Raw genomic sequence first — 15,456 nt, forward strand, 5'->3', positions numbered from 1 at the left:
CCGTAAGTTACCTTGGCTTATGTGTGAGTGGTTGTCCCTAGTTGCTGCTGACTTGGCTTCTTTCACCTGCAACAGCCTGACACAGGCTACCTCAGACTATGTGGTTTTCCCAGAATCTTTCTTCCTGAAAGTATTTCACTGCTGCAACCAAAAGAATGTGAGGGTGCCTTCAAGAAGGCTGTTCAAAGAAAAACCTTGGCTAGAAGCTTCCTGTAGCCATAATCAGCATAGTCTGGATGCCTGTAAGTCATGTCCCTTTTAAGAATGATAAGCTAGATTCAAGGAAAATGAACAGACAAGCAATTAAGACAATCAAATACTTACAGAACACCTTTAGTGCACAGGACTGGGGGAGGGATAAATATATGCTAAGCTAGAGTCTCCAGTAAGCTTTTAGGAAGATGAGACTTTAGGACTGGGCAAACATGATAAGATGGTATTCAATTAAGTGTTTAATTATATGGTATCCATGAGGAATGCTGTAGGAGTTCTGGAAATGAAAGGAATAACAAGGGCTAGAATCGAGAAGGTAAGCCTTAAGTTGATGCTTGAAAAACAGGTGAGGTTTGATTAGGTAGAGGAGAGACGAAAGGACTTCTGAGTTCTTGTAAGTAGAAGGCAAGGAAATAGGCATAAATATATTGTACTCACAGCATGTTTTTAACACAAACACTGACCATTCAAGTTAGGAGTGCCTCTACTAACCACTCTGAAAAACAGAAATCCTACTATTTTGCCAACTGTGAGTTTCGGAGGAATATAAGCAAGGGGAAGCAAGCCTGGGCCATGTCAAAATCAGTCTGGAGTCAACAAACACAAGCCAAAGAAAGCTTTCGGATTTTACAGTACCTTAATGCCAGTGTTGGACCCTGATGGGCCCCTTGCCCCCAGCAGATTCTGCAGGTCCCTTCAGACTCCCACTGAGCTGACCTCCCAATGGAAACCAAGCAGGACTATGCTCCCGCTCTTCACTTCCACTCAGACACAGCTTTCCAGACACTCTCCCAGCTCTAACAATGCAACCAGCAGCCTTGACTGGAGGCCACACATTGTAATCACCTGGGGACCTTGCCACTGTCCCACCGGCCACAGGGGCTGGTTTAATTGGTCTGGGGTATAACCTGGGCATCCTCAGGCTGAGAAATCTTGGCTTCCTACCTGCCTGAGATAACTCATACAAGTCCCACCCTACAGCCTGGGTCAGGTGGAACAGTTTACAGCAAACTGTAAAGCATTTTAATTAGGATAATAGCAGAACTGAAATTCAGTTCCAGATGCACTGATTCTCACAAGCGCCATTTTGCCTCATGGCCACATTTAAAGTTTTCACACATTTGACAGCCAAAGTGTGAAGGGAAAATGGGAAAGCTTCCAACAATGCCCATGAGGATTCCTTTGTAACTGTCATTATTCCAGGGGTCTTGCCCTTGTAGCATTCACGGTGGTTTTCAAGGTACTTTCACTTAGCTGTCAGTGATGGGCAATGAATGACTCCTTTGAAAGTGAAAGTGAAGTCACTCAGTCATGTCCGACTCTTTGCGACCCCATGGACTGTAGACTACCAGGATCCTCAGTCCATGGGATTTTCCAGGCAAGAGTACTGGAGTGGGTTGCCATTTCCTTCTCCAGGGGATCTTCCCGACCCAGGGATCGAACCCAGGTCTCCCGCATTGTAGGTAGACGCTTTACTGTCTGAGCTACCAGAGTAGCCCAAATGACTCCTTTACTTGGCTTCTATTCCTCCGACTTCTGGTTCAGTTTAGTTCAGTTCAGTCACTCAGTCATGTCTGATTCTTTGTGACCCTGTGGACTGCAGCACACCAAGCTGTTCTGTTCATCACCAACTCCCAGAGTTTACTCAAACTCAGGTCCATCCAGTCGGTGATGCCATCCAACCACCTCATCCTCTGTCATCCCCTTCTCCTCCTGCCTTTAATTTTTCCCAGGATCAGGGTCTTTTCCAATGAGTCAGTTCTTCACATCAGGTGGCCGAAGTATTGAAGTTTTAGCTTCAGCATCAGTCCTTCCAATGAATACTCAGGATTCATTTCCTTTAGGATTGACTGGTTTGATCTCCTTGCAGTCCAAGGGATGCCCAAGAGTCTTCTCCAACACCACAGTTCAAAAGCATCAATTCTTCGGGGCTCAGCTTTCTTCACCGTCCAACTCTTACATCCATACATGACTACTGGAAAAACCATAGCTTTGACTAGACGGACCTTTGTGGGCAAAGTGATGTCTCTGCCTTTAAATATGCTGTCTAGGTTGGTCACAGTTTTTTTCCCAAGTAGCAAGAGTCCTTTAACTTCATGGCTGCAGTCATCATCTGCAGTGATTTTGGAGCCCCAAAAAATAAAGTCTGTCATTGTTTCCATTGTTTCCCCATCTATTTGCCATGAAGTGATGGGACCAGATGCCATGATCTTAGTTTTCTGAATGTTGAGTTTTAAGCCAACTCTCTCACTCTCACTTTCGCCAAGAGGTTCTTCAGTTCTTCACTTTCTCCCATAAAGGTGGTGTCATCTGCATATCTGATGTTATTCATATTTCTCCCAGCACTCTTGATTCCAGGTTGTACTTCATCCAGCCCAACATTTTGCATGATCTACTGTGCACATAAGTTAAATAAGCAGGGTGACAATATACAGCCTTGATGTATTCCTTTCCCAATTTGGAACCAGTCTGTTGTTCCATGTCTGGGTCTAATTGTTTCTTCTTGAGCTGCATACAGATTTCTCAGGAGGCAGGTAAGGAGGCCTGGTATTCCCATCTCTTAAAGAATTTTCTACAGTTTGTTGTAATCCACACAATCAAAGGCTTTGGCATAGTCAATAAAGCAGAAATAGATGTTCTTCCGGAACTCTCTTGCTTTTTTTATGATCCAACAGATGTTGGCAATTTGACCTCTGATTCCTCTGCCTTTTCTAAATCCAGCTTGAACATCTGGAAGTTTGTGGTTCACATACTGTTGAAGCCTGGCTTGGAGAATTTTAAAGCATTAGTTTGCTAGAGTGTGAGATGAGTGCAATTGTGCAGTAGTTTGAACATTCTTTGGCATTGCCAAAATGACAAATGAAAACTGATCTTTTCCAGTCCTGTGGCCGCTGCTGAGTTTTCCAAATTTGCTGACATATTGAGTGCAGCACTTTAACATCATCACCTTTTAGGATCTGAAATAGCTCAACTGAAATTCCATAACCTCCACTAGCTTTGTTTGTAGTGATGCTTCCTAAGCCCCACTTGACTTCTCATTCCAGGATGTCTGGCTCTAGGTGAGTGATGACTCCATCATGGTTATCTGGGTCATGAAGATCTTTTTTGTATAGTTCTTTGTGTATTCTTAGCATCTCTTCTTAATATCTTCTGCTTCTATTAGGTCCATACCATTTCTGTCCTTTATTGTGCTCATCTTTGCATGAAATGTTCCCTTGGTATCTCTAATTTTCTTGAAGAGATCTCTAGTCTTTCCCAGTCTATTGTTTTCCTCTATTTCTTTGCATTGATTACTGAGGAAGGCTTTCTTATATCTCCATGCTGTTCTTTGGAACTCTGCATTCAAATAGGTATATCTTTCCTTTCCTCCTTTGCCTTTAGCTTCTCCTCTTATCTTAGCTATTTTAAGGCTTCCTCAGACAACCATTTTGCCTTTTTGCATTTCTTTTCCTTGGGGATGGTCTTGATCACTGTCTCCTGTACAATGTCATGAACCTCTGTCCATAGTTCTTCAGGCATTCTGTCTATCAGATCCAATCCCTTGAATCTATTTGTCACTTCCACTGTATAATCGTAAGGGATTTGATTAAGGTCACACCTGAATAGTCTAGTAGTTTTCCCCACTTTCTTTAATTTAAGTCTGAATTTGGTAATAAGAAGTTCATGATCTGAGCCACAGTCAGCTCCTGCTGTTGTTTCTTCTGACTGTATGGAGCTTCTCCATCTTTGGCTGCAAAGAATATAATCAATCTGATTCGGTATTGACCATCTGGTTATGTCCATGTGTAGAGTTCTCTCTTGTGTTGTTGGAAGAGGGTGTTTGCTATGACCAATAAGTTCTCTTGGCAAAACTCTGTTAGCCTTTGCCCTGCTTTATTTTGTACTCCAAGGTCAAACTTGCCTGTTACTCCAGGTATCTCTTGACTTCCTGCTTTTGCATTCCAGACCCCTATAATGTCAAGGGCATCTTTTTTGGGTGTTAGTTCTAGAAGGTCTTATAGGTCTTCATAGAACCGTTTAACTTCAACTTTTTCAGCATTACCGGTTGGGGCATAGACTTGGATTACTGTGATATTGAATGGTGTTTGCCTTGGAAATAAACAGAGATCATTCTATCGTATTGGGGGTTGCACCCAAGTACTGCATTTCAGACTCTTTTGTTGACTATGAGGGCTACTCCATTTCTTCTAAGGGATTCTTGCCCACAATAGTAGATATAATGGTCATCTGAGTTAAATTCACTCATTCTAGTCCATTTTAGTTCACTGATTCCTAAAACGTTAATGTTCACTCTTGCCATCTCCTGTTTGACCATTTCCAATTTACCTTGATTCATGGACCTAACATTTCAGGTTCCTATGCAATATTGTTCTTTACAGCATCTGACTTTACTTCCATCACCAGTCACATCCACAACTGGGCATTGTTTTTGCTTTGGCTCCATCTCTTCATTCTTTCTGGAGTCATTTCTTCACTCTTCTCCAGTAGTATATTGGGCACCTACCGACCTGGGGAGTTCATCTTTTCAGTGTCATATCTTTTTGCCTGTTCATGGGGTTCTCAAGGCAAGAATACTGAAGTGGTTTGCCATTGCCTTCTCCAGTGGACCACATTTTGTCAGTGGTCTTATGGTTATCAACTTCCAGTTGCTGGGGAGGAGGCTTACGTTTGAGTCAGAAGTAAACAAAGGAGATTGGGAGATGTTCATTTCTCTCATCCTTTTTTAAAGTAAATTCAGAAGAATAAATGAATGTGTAAGACATTTTGTGGGAGAGGAAATAGGGAAGATGGCATTCTTTTATGGCCACCTGATGCAAAGAGCTGACTCACTGGAAAAGACCTTCATGCTGGGAAAGACTGAAGGCAAAAGGAGAAGGGGGCAGCAGAGGATAAGATGGTTAGATAGCATCACCAACTCAACAGACATGAATTGGGGCAAAGTCTGGGAGATGATGGAGGCCAAAGGCGCTTGGCATCTGCAGTCCATGGGGTCACAAAGAGTCAGACATGACTTAGCAACTGAACAACAACAACAAAACATTGCACAAGTCATCTGTGCAACTCTGCAATGCACAAATAAAAGGACTTTTTAAGTCCTTTTTAAATAGGACTCAGATCTCCATTGCTTTTTGTCCACATTTCAATACAATAAACATTGGAACCTAGGCATAGATATGCTCCCAGTTGACTATATTGTTCTTATGAAAGGAATAAGGTATATAGCTTTATATATATATTCTGATGCAAAGAGCAAGAGTGTACTCATTGGAAAAGACCCTGATGCTGGGAAAGCCTAAAGGCAAAAAGAGAAGAGGGTGACAGAAGATGAGATCGTTAGATAGCATCACTGACTCTGTGGACATGAATTTGAACAAATTCCAGGAAATAGTGGAGGACGGAAGAGCCTGGTGTGATACAATCCATGGGGTTGCACAGAGCTGGACACAACTTAGTGACTGAACAACAACAAATTCTGTATGAGACTATAATGGTGGGTACATGTCATACACTTGTCAAAACCCAAAGATTGTACAATACCCAAGTGGACCGGAATGTAAGCTGTGGAGTTAAAGTGATAATGATGTGTCAATACAGATTGACTAATTGTAACAAATAGGCCACCTTACTCATTTTGTCTATGACTAGAAGAGTCCAAAGGAAAAACAGAAGTATCATTCCCAGAATGCATGCTAGGATGCTAAACAACAGAATTCAACTGTACCAACTTATCCAAGTTAGCTAGGGCTTTTTAAATTCCCTCCTCTTTGCCCCCCATGTCAGGATCAGAGGAGAAGATAAAGAAGATTCTAAAACACCAGGCAGGTCATTCCAAAGTTGTCTTCATGTATAGTGATTTATAGTATATCAGTATATACTATAGATAGTACAGATATATAGTATGAATAACTGAGATTCTTCATAAATATTGAGGATTGTTGATGGTGGACAGCTCTGTCACAATAGGAATTTTCGTGTGAACAGATCAAAGTGAGAATGAAGCTATGGAACTTGTGACAGTCATTAAATGCTTCACATTTTAGGCAGGATATAAATGGAACATTAATATATAAAAATTCTTTGGGTTGAAATCAAGTCTAGCATCTTACATTAAGAAGATTAATTAGTTAATGTTTATAAAGTACCGTGCAGATATGCCCTTTTAAAATGCTAAGTATTCTAAAAACTACATTGTAGCATTTTACTAAGTGTAAAACATCTAATGTTCATCATTTCTTTGGTACAGGTTGGCAAAGATTCCTTTGGCAATGATTATATAGAAAACTTAAAACAGAATGATATTTCTACAGGTAAAATTTCGTCTTTCTTAAAGTTAGTTTTTATAACTTTCTTCTGGAATCTGGTTATAAGAAAAGTCGAATGTAGATTAGAGTTATTAGATCCTCCCCTGGTGGCCAGAGAATTTTTATGCTCAGCTTTGTCTAGTCTTGCTTGACTACCCTTTGGTTACTTCTTTCATATACATTTCTCCAGATGGGAATAAAATGGTAGGAGGTTACAAACCTTCATCTCATAGAAATGTTTCAAAAGTAGGTGACAAGAGAAAACAGGTGCTGCATTCACAGAAGATATTTTAAGAAAAGTCATTGAATGTCATAGCTGGAAATGATCTGAGAAACCACTGATGCTGATACCATCATTTTACAAGAGAGAAAACTGAAGGCCAGATTGGTTCTGAATGTGTCCAAGAGCACACAGCTAAGCTGGAGCCAGAGCTAGGACTAGAATGCAGGTCTTTGGCTCCAGTTCAGGGCTCTTTGCTGCTGCCAAAGGCTGCCTGATCAACATTTCCATTTACACGCCAGACCATAATCCTTGATGAGATGCAAAGCTTATGAAAATGAAGAGAATCAAACAAGTTCATTTTATGAGTTTGACCTTTAGTCTTTCATCTCAAGTCTGTCATTTCTTTCACTGAAGAAAAGAAATATGGTGGTCTAGGAAAATGCACATGTACAAATGTGAATAATCTGAAGGAATTGGAAGCGGGGGTGGTTTGCTGGGCTGCCACTAATGTAGAAAAAAGGCACAACTAAGTGTGAAGACTTGTGTGTTCCTCATTGTGTAGGTGATGGGTATAAATTAGCACTAATTACTTATTTCTTTTTTATCATTCCAGATGGTTAAAGGTTAAAAAGTTTTTCCAAGGATTAGTGTTGCATTGAAATTGTTAAAAAATAGATTATCCCTGCCAGGCTGTACATACGTGATGATTTCTTTTTTCTTTTAGAATTTACATATCAGACTAAAGATGCTGCGACAGGAGCTGCTTCTATCATTGTCGATAATGAAGGTATATGTTTTGCACATTGGAGTATCGTTTCTAGAACTAGAGCAGAAACATCCATTTTTTACTCTATTCCTGTGGATCTCTTACCATACCCACCACTCCAAGGCCTAATGTATGGTCTTTCCAATGTAAATATATATGTTTCCCTTTATTTATACTTCCCAAGTTGATCGCTCAAATACAAAACTGTCCGTCCAATACAAATGAAGTGATATAGTTGCCTCAAAATTATACTTATATTCTGTAGCATCCCATTACCCTTCATGTGAACCCAGAATTGATATTTGTCTCTAAAAGTAGTTAAGTATTCATCTGTCACTTCAGTTATAAGTAAATACATGTAAATAGATAGGTGCAAAGGAAAGTTGATGAATCATATTTATAGAATATTTACTGAGCAAATGGCAGCAACCAATTGCTTATAACTTGTTGTTAGTGTTCAATTTCGTCTACTCTTTAAACAGCAATCAAATCTCAAAAGTCTATATATACAACGATATCTGTCACAGGACCTTACAATAGCTGAAATGTGTCTTTTAAAAACAGTAACTTTCCAGGACTTCCCTGATGGTCCAGTGGTTAAGAATCCATGCTTACACTGCAGAGGGTGCAGGTTCAATTCCTGGTTGGGGAACAAAGATCCCGCATGCCGCAAAAAAACCAGTAACTTCTCTTTACCCTCAAGGAAAGTTTTTAGAATTTCTGCCAACTATTTGAAGTATAAAAACACCTACATAAGATTTTTTTAAATCAGAGTTAATCTTCAGAGGGCTTCCCACCACCCTCTGAATGGTGCTAGTGGTAAAGAATCCACCTGCCAATGCAGGAGACAAGGGTTCGATCCCTGGGTCGGGAAGATCTCCCAGAGTAGGAAATGGCAACCTACTCCAGTATTCTTGCCTGGAAAATTCCATGGACAGAGGAGCCTGGCAGGCTACAGTCCATAGGGTCACAGAGAGTCAGACATGACTGGGCACATACACACACACACAATGTTCAGAAGGGCCAAGCATTTCATGGAGCTCCTAGGACAGAAGAACCTACTGCACTGTGAGGAGTCAGAGTATACTATATTAAATTAGGATTTGACTGAACTGAACTATCCCAATATGTCTTTTATTTATAATGCAGTTTCACAAAATCATTTATCACAGAAATTATGGTATTTTTAGTCTACTTTAGTGATCTCGAAGTTGCAGTAACAACCCCCCAAAAATATATTCCACTTAAAAACAGTAGACCAAAGTTTTCATTCTAACAACAGTCTGTGTCCATTACTTTAAGCCATATCTTATGTAATTATCACTGCCAACAACAGCTCATTCCCTGTCTGAATCCTCTTTTTCAGTAGTGGGGGGGGGGCGGTTTCCAGGGATATCATCAAGTTCTGTTTCTTCCTTATCTGGGTGACACAATACCACGTTTTCCATGCAAAGATATAGTTTAATATTGTGTATGGGCTGCCTATTACAGTAGACTTAGTCTGGTTTACAGCATATGGGGTAAGAGCTAACACAGATACCCAGAGAGGCCACAAGCAGCATCTTTAAGTGGAGGGGTGAGTAGTGGTTCTGACAAGTTAAATTTGAGGTATGAGTGAGCTAGCCATATGACAGTGTCCACCAGACAGCTATAGGCTCGGGCTTTGTTGCACATCAGCCAAAGCCAGGCCAAACCCGTCAGCAACACAGAGCAGCAGTGGACTGTGGCCGAGAGAATGAAGCCACTGGAGGAGAGGGGAGAGGAGGTATGCTGTCTTCCAGGATGCAGGTACTTTGAATTTTTCCAGTACTGAGATTGGGTTTACCCTGAACCATCCCCATGTTATCAAGTCTTCCTTGGTCAACACACATACCTGTGGTAAGATGACAGACTAGCACGTGTTCTGTAGTCGGAAGAGATTTTAGGTCATGTCTATACACAATTAGCACAAACAGCCTAGAGCACAGAAGAGTGCTACAGCCCATCCCTCTGAGTCAGGCTGTCCTATAGACTATAATGCAAATGATATCCATAAATTTACATTTTCCTTTGTTGTTGTTTAGTCGCTAAGTCTGACTCTTTGTCTGACTCTTTGTGACCCCATAGACTGTAGCCCGCCAGGTTCTTCTGTCCGTGGGATTTCCCAGGCAAGAATACTGGAGTGGGTTGACATTTCCTCCTCCCAGGGATCTTCCTGACCCAGGGATCGAAGCCACATCTTCTACATTGGCAGGCAGACTTTTTACCACTGAGCCACCTTTATAGTCACATTTTAAAAAGTAAAAAGGACCAGGTAAAATTAATCTTAATATATTGACTTAATCCAAAATATTATCCTTTCAACATGCAATCAAAATGTTCTTTAAAATTAATGAGATATGTTACCTTCTTTTCTTACTACTCAGTCTTTGAAATCTGCTATGTATTGTGCAACTGAAGCTCATCTCAGTTGGGACAAGCCACATTTCAAGGGCTCAGTCACCACATGTGGCTTGTACTCATGACTACCCTAAGGGACAGCACTGCTCTGGAGAGTTCACCTGACAGAGAAAATGCACCACCACCCCTCCCCGACTTGGGTTGGACTGTAGAGAGTGGCTCCAAGTGATGAGCATGCAAGATTCCTCAGTCCTGCTTCTGTTTGACCTAGCACAGTACAGGCCAGATATCACTGTCTCCCTACTTACCTAGTACAGACTTTATCTGTTCAGTATTATAAAATGTGTTTTGATTTACAGAAATCACTTTTCAGAATACCCTGAGACATACATGTGAACTGACTGCATACTAGAGAGCATTAGTTTTTAGCATTAAGCAAGCTTCTTCCTGTTTATACTCATCGTTATGACATCTGTCATTTAGGATTCAGAATCTTTACCATATACATTGTATCAGCCATTTCCCATAAGAGAAACTATTTTAAGTATGTTATATATAATTTATCAGCTAACATTCTGTGTACATAAGAAACTGAAAGGGAAATCTTTTTTTTTTTTGAGATTTTGCTCATGATTATCAGAATAATATGATTCCTACAGAGATATAAAAGACTATCCATGGGGAATACAAAATTTAACCTGAATGTCTTAGAAATATTAAAATTCATACTTATAACACATTTTTGTATATAATGATTTTCTAAGGGTGAATGTAACACTGCAGGATGTTGTTGCTTGATTTTGCTTGATTTTTAATATAAACATCTAGAAATTCTTTATAGGCCAGAATATCATCGTTATAGTAGCTGGAGCAAATTTACTTTTGAATACAGAAGACCTGAGGAAAGCAGCCAGTGCCATTAGCAGAGCCAAAGTAATGATCTGCCAGCTAGAAGTAACTCCTGCAACTTCTTTGGAAGCCCTGAGAATAGCCCACAGCAATGGAGGTAATTTTACACATTTGTCCTTTCTATAAAAGCTTTTATCACTGTCTCAGTGAAAGTTAACCTTTCAAGTTAAGCAATGCCATATTTTTCTGCAGTAAAATATTTTCTCCCATTCTGAGATTCACTGTCTTCTTGTAATTCTCAATAATGTTAGAAAACCTTACAAATGGGGAGGGGGAAAATAACATGAGTAGCATTTCTGATATTCTGAAATATAAATCTCCAGTCTAGTTAGCAGAAATAATTCAAGTAGTAACTGGAATCTCTGAAAGAGCCCCTTGTCCAAGATATACCCTACGTAGTAGAATGAGTTCCATTCTGAGAAGAAGAGTTTAGGCTGTAGGTCATGGATAATCACTGCCCAGGTACACTTGGATAAACATCTCAAGGACTGAAGATTAAATCTTCCTCCTTTTTGTAAAACTTTATCATCTTTTCTAAAAACAACAAAAGATTATTTATATGTAATATTTTCTATGTTGTCAGTGTCCTTTAAGTAGCTCTTTTTGTTTTGTTTTATCTTACTCTTTGGAAGTTTTCAAACACAAAAAAGCAGGCAGAATTCTATAAGGAAACCCATCATGCAGCTTCAACAGTTGTCAACTCGTGGTTAATCTTGATTCATCTGTTCTCTCACCCACTCCCCTTCTCTCACCCCCAACATATAACAAACTTGAAAAAAATCTAAAGAGTTTGTTTGCTTCTTTTTTTTTTTACCACTGACTAATAGGAAATCATCTGAGTTAGAATCCCATTTCTGTTCCTTGTTAGCTTTATAGTCTTAGCAGAATTATCTGATTTTTTTGAGCCATATCTGTTAAATGCATATAGACATACTCCCCTACAGAATTGTTCTAAGAATGAAATAAAATAGGATGCCAAGTTTGGTGTAGTACTTCTCAGTAGACACCAATTTTCTTCTCTCTTTCACTTCTTTTTTTAAATTAAAATTAGGATAATATCCTGATCTCAGCACCTTTTGGTGAAAAAAATCAAAATAAAAAGTAGCCACTTATCTAAGACAGTGACTTCTTCTTGATATTGTGGCCATAGTTTTGTGACTTATACTAAGAAGAAAATAGGGAGAGAACCACACTGACTTTTCCAGATCCAACTTTCTCATCAAGACAAAAAGGAAAAAAAGAAGAGAAAAGTGTGTGTTGTGTTTATAATAAGTGCTTTCTCTCAAAGTGTAAGTGTTCTACATAGCAATAAATGGAAAATAAGTTACCGAAATGATTTTGTGGAGAATTTTAAAATGTATGTCCTGATTTAACAAATTTCCTCTTGGCAAGACAACATGCTGTGGCAAATTCTCACTGACATTTAACGTATTTCTAATGGACTCAAAGCTGTCAGAAAGAATTTTAAGCCAAAACTCATTTGGTTACATTTTCTCAGGGCGTCACAGATAAAGTCCAAGGCTTATGGTGAGCATTCTCCACACTGCACTCATCGTAATCAGGTGATGTGCGTACAACGAGCCACTTCATTCAAGCTCCTATCTTTCCTTGTGTAGGTCAAAGCATGTTCTCATGTAACTTCTCTTTTTTTCCTGCTATCCCTTGCTTCTCAGAGATGACTCTTCTTCTGTCCTAGTCTAATAGCCTGTTACCTACCCAGCTTGTGAAGGAGAGAAAGGTACAGCAACCACAGTTGAAGAGCTAACCTTTCACAGGTGAGGCTAGAGTTATCTGGATGGGCAGGCAGCCTGACCTGGGCGGTCATTTGGTTGGGGTCCAGCAATGTTTCCTCTGTTATCTGCCAGGCAATTTTTCTGTTGAGGAGCTGGAGGACCTGGGGCATCAGGAATGGGTGGGAGTAGGTGATGGAGAGCTACAGCCCACCTAGTCTACTTCACATTTTTCCTGAGAGCCAGCATGCCTCATTAAATTCTGCATGATCTTTCTTATATTGTAATACTGGGACTAGTAATACCTGTACCTATATGTACTTTACAGTTTAGAAAGCACTTTCATACATATTTGATCCTCAGAAAAGCCTTATGACAAAGTAAGGCACACATTATTCTCCGAGATTAAAGAGGAGAAGATAGACTCGGAGAGGTTAAGTAATTAGCTCAACCAAGGTCACTGTAGAAACCATAATTCCAGACTCCAAGACCCAAGTTTTGTGTCCTAGGGCAAACTTTATTATTTTTTTTTATTTATTTTTATTAGTTGGAGGCTAATTACTTTACAAAATTGTAGTGGTTTTTGCCATACATTGACATGAATCAGCCATGGATTTACACGTGTTCCCCATCCTGAACCCCCCTCCCACCTCCCTCCCCATCCCATCCCTCTGGGTCATCCCAGTGTACCAGCCCCGAGCACTTGTCTCATGCATCCAACCTGGACTGGCGATCTGTTTCACCCTTGATAATATACATGTTTCAATGCTGTTCTCTCAGATCATCCCACCCTCGCCTTCTCCCATAGAGTCCAAAAGTCTGTTCTATACATCTGTTTCTCTTTTTCTGTCTTGCATATAGGGTTATTGTTACCATCTTTCTAAATTCCATATATATGCATTAGTATACTGTATTGGTCTTTATCTTTCTGGCTTACTTCACTCTGTATAATGGGCTCCAGTTTTATCCATCTCATTAGAACTGATTCATATGTATTCTTTTTAATGGCTGAGTAATATTCCATTGTGTATATGTACCATAGCTTTCTTATCCATTCTTCTGCTGATGGGCATCTAGGTTGCTTCCACGTCCTGGCTATTACAGGGCAAACTTTAAATAAAGAAACTGTCGCGTCCCATTGATTTCAAGGAACTGAGCCTTTATGAGAAGTATCTCTAGAAAAGTGAAACCAATGAATTGTAATACTCTCCAACATGTAGCCTAAGCTTTCAGTGTTATTACTGCTTAAGTCACAGAGACAAGACCCTACAGTGTTTTCGGCAGTGTGTCCCCTACCTGCCCACATAAAACACATACACAAGCAACCGCGCACACATGTGCCTTTGTCTAGTATCCAGTTGGTCCCCATTTGGTACTTATCAGTCAGACATGGCTTAGATTCTATACTATGAGTGGTGTGGGTGTGTGTGTGTTTGAATTTAATGTGTCTTCATTCTCACCTGAGAGAAGTGTATAGTACAATAGAAGTAGCACTGGTTTGGGAGTCATGAAGTATGGCTCTGAATTCAGAATCGAATCACTTACCAAATGGAGGACCTCGTGCAAGTACTTCAGTCCCTCGCACTGGGCCTCAGCTTCTTCTGTGAAACATGGGAATCGGACTGAGAGCCCTCACATTCCTTTAATGTAATGTGAGAGTGGGCTGGTCACAGAGCAGAGCAGGCAGAGCATGAAGGTCTGTTGAGCACTGAGTGTCCTGTCCATTGCCCAGGGCTGGCATAGGTGCTGATCAGCATTATTCCATCTACAAGAAAGATGGTAAAATCATGGTCGTCATCCATTGATGACAGTAAACCCATTGCCATGGGTTTATTTAACAACTCCCTTATCTCTACAAGCAGTGAGGTTTGACTTAAACACATTGTATAATTGGATTATATATCAGGTGTTAAAATACAGAGAAGAAAGTCCCCCCTCCATCTTTGAATATACTGTCTCAGAATTTACCAAAATGAAAGAATTGGTCTTACGCAACACCTGCAATGTCAAAAATGACTTGAGATCCCTCCACAGCCCTCTCCTGTCTAGGCCGCAGTGTTGTGAGGGAGGCCCACGGCAGAGCTGGCGCTGCAGCTGCTTGTGATGAAATTATGCATGTTGGTTCTGGCCTTTATATCCATTTTAAAGCAAATGGAACATTACAGGAACAATTATAAATAATTGAAATTGTAAGATCGCCAAGAAATTAAATTCTAGGTAGGATACAAAATATCTTTTAATGCCACTTTAGCCCTTTTCCATTTAGCAGACCAGGCTTCTTGGCTGGCCACCTCGACTCTGATGACATGGTTCAGCACATCGCCCAAGCTTTGGGTGTTTTTGTTGCTCAAGTCACAGAGAAGACACTCGAGAGTGAGAGACTGCCTAGCCAGTGTTTTGGGCAGCCCAGCTCTCCCATGGTTTCTTTACTTAGGGTGATGTCTTCTCCTGTTTCCCTGAGCTCGCTCTTAGGGCCTTCTTAACTATCCAGCCTCTGCCTTTCATGCTGACATCATTGAGAGTCAGCTTCGTTTTCCTGTCTTTGCCTGTACAGTTGCCTCCCTGGGCCTCACCAGTTCCTCACTGATATTATTGTGCCAGCCATCGACAGGCTAAGACAATCGGGAGTTTAGTCCACTGTATGTGGTAATGAATAATAATTACTGTTGGTACCGTCTGTCACCTCTGCAGCTCCAAGTTACTCCATGGCATTGCACATCCTGTGTTCTCTAGTTTCACATGGTTCCAGGATGACATCATTTTTTTTCCCATCTTGACTATTACAAATTTGCATTCTTCTTTGATGAGCTCCATCTACTGATTCTTCATTTTTTTCATCATGGTAAAGTATCCAAGCTTATTTATGGTAGCATGAGCCAAAAAGGATCCTTTCTTTATGGTATTTTCACTTTTCTCCTAAATTTAGTTATTAGT

General features: G+C 40.3%; 1 protein-coding gene across 3 annotated transcripts in view; it reads left to right on the forward strand.

Moving 5' to 3' along the window:
- Nucleotides 1-15,456, forward strand: part of RBKS (ribokinase) — a 128,346-nt gene that overhangs the window by 36,392 nt on the left and 76,498 nt on the right. For all 3 annotated transcript variants that reach the window (XM_043469052.1, XM_043469054.1, XM_043469053.1), the window contains exons 3-5: nt 6,458-6,521; nt 7,463-7,525; nt 10,725-10,889. In XM_043469052.1, the coding sequence (XP_043324987.1) occupies nt 6,458-6,521; nt 7,463-7,525; nt 10,725-10,889 (292 nt within the window). The remainder of the gene's footprint in view (nt 1-6,457; nt 6,522-7,462; nt 7,526-10,724; nt 10,890-15,456) is intronic.

The sequence above is a fragment of the Cervus canadensis genome, chromosome 5 (genome assembly GCF_019320065.1).
Source record: "Cervus canadensis isolate Bull #8, Minnesota chromosome 5, ASM1932006v1, whole genome shotgun sequence".
In the NCBI taxonomy this organism is placed as follows: Eukaryota; Metazoa; Chordata; class Mammalia; order Artiodactyla; family Cervidae; genus Cervus; species Cervus canadensis.